This window comes from Clupea harengus, chromosome 18 (genome assembly GCF_900700415.2).
Source record: "Clupea harengus chromosome 18, Ch_v2.0.2, whole genome shotgun sequence".
In the NCBI taxonomy this organism is placed as follows: Eukaryota; Metazoa; Chordata; class Actinopteri; order Clupeiformes; family Clupeidae; genus Clupea; species Clupea harengus.
The window spans coordinates 25,833,461-25,838,460 of NC_045169.1; the positions used below are offsets into that span (position 1 = coordinate 25,833,461).

A 5,000-nucleotide genomic window follows, 5' to 3' on the forward strand; every position below is an offset into this window, starting at 1 on the left:
AATACTTACATTAATGTGATATTGGTTTGAATACTTACACTAATGTGATATTGGTTTGAATACTTACACTAATGTGATATTGGTTTGAATACTTACACTAATGTGATATTGGTTTGAATACTTACACTAATGTGATATTGGTTTGAATACTTACACTAATGTGATATTGGTTTGAATACTTACATTAATGTGATATTGGTTTGAATACTTACATTAATGTGATATTGGTTTGAATACTTACATTAATGTGATATTGGTTTGAATACTTACACTAATGTGATATTGGTTTGAATACTTACACTCATGTGATATCGGTTTGAATACTTACACTAATGTGATATTGGTTTGAATACTTACACTAATGTGATATTGGTTTGAATACTTACACTAATGGGATATTGGTTTGAATACTTACACTAATGTGATATTGGTTTGAATACTTACATTAATGTGATATTGGTTTGAATACTTAAACTAATGTGATATTGGTTTGAATACTTACACTAATGTGATATCGGTTTGAATACTGACACTAATGTGATATTGGTTTGAATACTTACACTAATGTGATATTGGTTTGAATACTTACACTAATGTGATATTGGTTTGAATACTTACACTAATGTGATATTGGTTTGAATACTTACACTAATGTGATATTGGTTTGAATACTTACACTAATGTGATATTGGTTTGAATACTTACATTAATGTGATATTGGTTTGAATACTTACACTAATGTGATATTGGTTTGAATACTTACACTAATGTGATATTGGTTTGAATACTTACACTAATGTGATATTGGTTTGAATACTTACACTAATGTGATATTGGTTTGAATACTTACACTAATGTGATATTGGTTTGAATACTTACATTAATGTGATATTGGTTTGAATACTTACATTAATGTGATATTGGTTTGAATACTTACACTAATGTGATATTGGTTTGAATACTTACACTAATGTGATATTGGTTTGAATACTTACATTAATGTGATATTGGTTTGAATACTTACATTAATGTGATATTGGTTTGAATACTTACACTAATGTGATATCGGTTTGAATACTTACATTAATGTGATATTGGTTTGAATACTTACACTAATGTGATATTGGTTTGAATACTTACATTAAATGTGATATTGGTTTGAATACTTACACTAATGTGATATTGGTTTGAATACTTACATTAATGTGATATTGGTTTGAATACTTACACTAATGTGATATTGGTTTGAATACTTACATTAAATGTGATATTGGTTTGAATACTTACATTAATGTGATATTGGTTTGAATACTGACACTAATGTGATATTGGTTTGAATATAATTAAGACCTTTGTCAGGTTTTTAATGGCACACACGACACACTGGAACACACACGTGCATATATGGAGGCGACACAGGACACACACACACGCAGGTAGGCCTGAGGTCGCGGTGAATGTATTTTCTGCTTTTTCCCATCCTGGACCGTCCTTCCTCAAGGACTGCCCAGGAGCAGTGGGCAGCTTGTAGCGCTCGGGGACCAAGTGAAGTGAACTGTCCATTTTTGGTCAGGGATGGACATGTGTTCTGTTATTTTTTCTGTTGGGGTCCTTAGTGGAGGAAACCCCTTGTGAACACGGGGAGAACATGCAAACTCCACACAGAAAGGCCCGGGAGATAGCCCACCTGAGCACTGTGCACTCTGGGGAGGACCTGCCCCCCAGAGCCAACAGCGCCCCATGCGGGAATCGAACCCATGACCTTCTTGCTGTGAGGCGGCAGTGCAAGCAGTGCAAGCAACTGAGCCACCGTGCCCCGTGGCCAATACTTACATTAATGTGATATTGGTTTGAATACTTACATTAAATGTGATTATTTCAGTTTTTTAAATATCTAAAAAGTTATTATGGGGTATTGAGTGTAGATTGATGAGGGAAAACAATTTTAGCATAAGGCTAAAATAATAATATAACATAACACGTGAAAACAGTTAAGAGGTCTGAATACTTTCTGAATGTACTGTACACACACATACACACACACGCATGTACACACACATACACACACACACACGTGTACACACACATACACACACGCATGTACACACACATACACACATGTGTACACACACATACACACACGCATGTACACACACATACACACACGCATGTACACACACATACACACACGCATGTACACACACATACACACATGTGTACACACACATACACACACGCATGTACACACACATACACACATGTGTACACACACATACACACACGCATGTACACACACATACACACATGTGTAGACACACATACACACACGCATGTACACACACATACACACACGCATGTACACACACATACACACATGTGTACACACACATACACACACGCATGTACACACACATACACACATGTGTACACACACATACACACACGCATGTACACACACATACACACACGCATGTACACACACATACACACATGTGTACACACACATAGACACACGCATGTACACACACATACACACATGTGTACACACACATACACACACGCATGTACACACACATACACACACGCATGTACACACACATACACACATGTGTACACACACATACACACACGCATGTACACACACATACACACGCATGTACACACACATACACACACGCATGTACACACACATACACACACGCATGTACACACACATACACACACGCATGTACACACACACATACAGACAAACAGATGGATGAATCCTGAACTGCTGGGCGCACACGTAAACACACACACACACACACACACACACACACACATAGTGTAGTCCCTGGTATAGACACACAGACACACACACACACACACGCACACACACACACACACACACACACACACACACGCACACACACTCACCCTCAGCACCAATGGACACCAGTTTGACCCCCTTGCTGCAGATAAAGTCCAAAGCTTTGTTGACGTTGGCAATCTTGTGGAAGCGCATTTTGCCCTTGTCAGGTTTGGGCAGTCTCTCGCCTGTCACACACAAACACAACAGGCAATTATTTCAGCAAGATTCATGTACAGGTTTGCACAGATTGTATGCACAGGTAAACACAGGTAAGCACAGGTTGTATGAACAGGTTGTATGCACAGGTTGTATGCACAGGTTGTATGCACAGGTATTATGCACAGGTATGAACAGGTTGTATGCACAGGTTGTATGCACAGATATGCACAGGTTGTATGCACAGGTTGTATGCACAGGTTGCTTATAAGCCGCTATTCCAGTTCGGACCCAACTTTGAATACACTATTCCATTTCAGCTGTGGGTCATGTGATGTCTGTGGGTCATGTGATGTGTGTGGGTCATGTGATGTCTGTCTGTCTGTGGGTCATGTGATGTCTGTCTGTCTGTGGGTCATGTGATGTCTGTCTGTCTGTGGGTCATGTGATGTCTGTGGGTCATGTAACGTCTGTCTGTCTGTGGGTCATGTGGTGTCTGTGGGTCATGTGATGTCTGTGGGTCATTGTGGTGTCTGTGGGTCATGTGATGTCTGTGGGCAGTATGGTCTCTGTCTTAGGTCATGTGATGTCTGTGGGTCATGTGATGTCTGTGGGTCATGTGATGTCTGTCTGTCTGTGGGTCATGTGATGTCTGTGGGTCATGTGATGTCTGTCTGTCTGCTGGGTCATGTGATGTATGTGGGTCATGTGATGTCTGTGGGTCATGTGATGTCTGTCTGTCTGTGGGTCATGTGATGTCTGTGGGTCATGTGATGTCTGTGGGTCATGTGATGTCTGTGGGTCATGTGATGTCTGTCTGTCTGTGGGTCATGTGATGTCTGTGGGTCATGTGATGTCTGTCTGTCTGTTGGTCATTGTATGTTTTTGAAAGGTCGGCTGTTGCCGTGGCTACCTGAGATGACCTCCAAGAGCAGCATGAGCTTGAGGCCATTCCTGAAGTCCTCCTCGATGTTCTCGATCTGCGTGCCAGCCTTACGCAGGTGGGAGTTACACCAGGCCGTGAACGTCTGAGAGAGGGGGAGAGAAAGGGGGAGAGGGAGGGAGAGAGAGGGGGAGAGAGAGAGGTGGGGGGAGAGATGGAGAGAGAGGGGGAGAGAGAGGGGGAGAGAGAGGGAGAGAGAGGGGGAGGGAGAGAGAGGAGGGGGAAGAGAGAGAGAGAGAGGGGGAAGAGAGAGGGGAGGGGGAGAGAGAGGGAAGGAAAGATGGAATTATTTGTATAGTCTTACGTCCTCTCAGACACATAACTGTGACACACATAGAAGCTACGGGAAGGCAAACAGCACCCCCAAGAGGCCGAGAGAGATATTGTTCAAAGGGAGAAAAAAAAGAGTAGTGTGTGTGTGAGAGATGGAGAGAAATGTTGTTTTACCTTTGCATTTGATATTTATTTTATTTTAACAGTGATCTTAAAACCTGGCAACGACACTAAAAGATTCATACAAATAAGTGTGGGAGAGAGAAAGAGAGACCAAGAACCAGTTCATAAATAAATACAGAAGGACATCTCTTCTGTTGACAGTGCAGAGGGGAACGTTTTGAGAACACTTCACACTAAGGCAACCTTTGCAGAAAAGATCAGTTTCTCTGGAGAGGAAGAGGATGAGGCCAATGAGGAATGTCTGTGTGTGCTGTAATCTGATGAAGAGGAGAGGAGGGTGAGGAGGGTGAGAGAGAGAGAGGGGTGGGGAGAGAAGAGAAGGATGGAGAGAGAGAGAGAGGGGTGGGGAGAGAAGGATGGAGAGAGAAAGGGGTGGGGAGAGAAGATATAGAGGGGGGTAGGAGGCAAGTAAGAAGGCCAGAGAGAGAGAGAGAGAGAGAGGGAGGGAGAGAGAGAGAGACAGAGAGAGAGAGAGAGACAGAGGGAGAGACAGAGACAGAGAGAGAGGCAGAGAGACAGAGAGGGAGAGACAGAGAGAGAGAGAGCGAGAGAGAGACAGAGAGAGACAGAGACAGAGAGAGAGAAAGAGAGAGA

General features: G+C 42.2%; 1 protein-coding gene across 1 annotated transcript in view; it reads right to left on the reverse strand.

The window, feature by feature from the left end:
• Nucleotides 1-5,000, reverse strand: part of actn3b (actinin alpha 3b) — a 55,535-nt gene that overhangs the window by 28,529 nt on the left and 22,006 nt on the right. The window contains exons 2-3 of the mRNA XM_031584704.2: nucleotides 3,921-4,035; nucleotides 2,917-3,036 (exon numbers count right to left, since the gene is read on the reverse strand). Of these exons, the coding sequence (XP_031440564.1) occupies nucleotides 2,917-3,036; nucleotides 3,921-4,035 (235 nt within the window). The remainder of the gene's footprint in view (nucleotides 1-2,916; nucleotides 3,037-3,920; nucleotides 4,036-5,000) is intronic.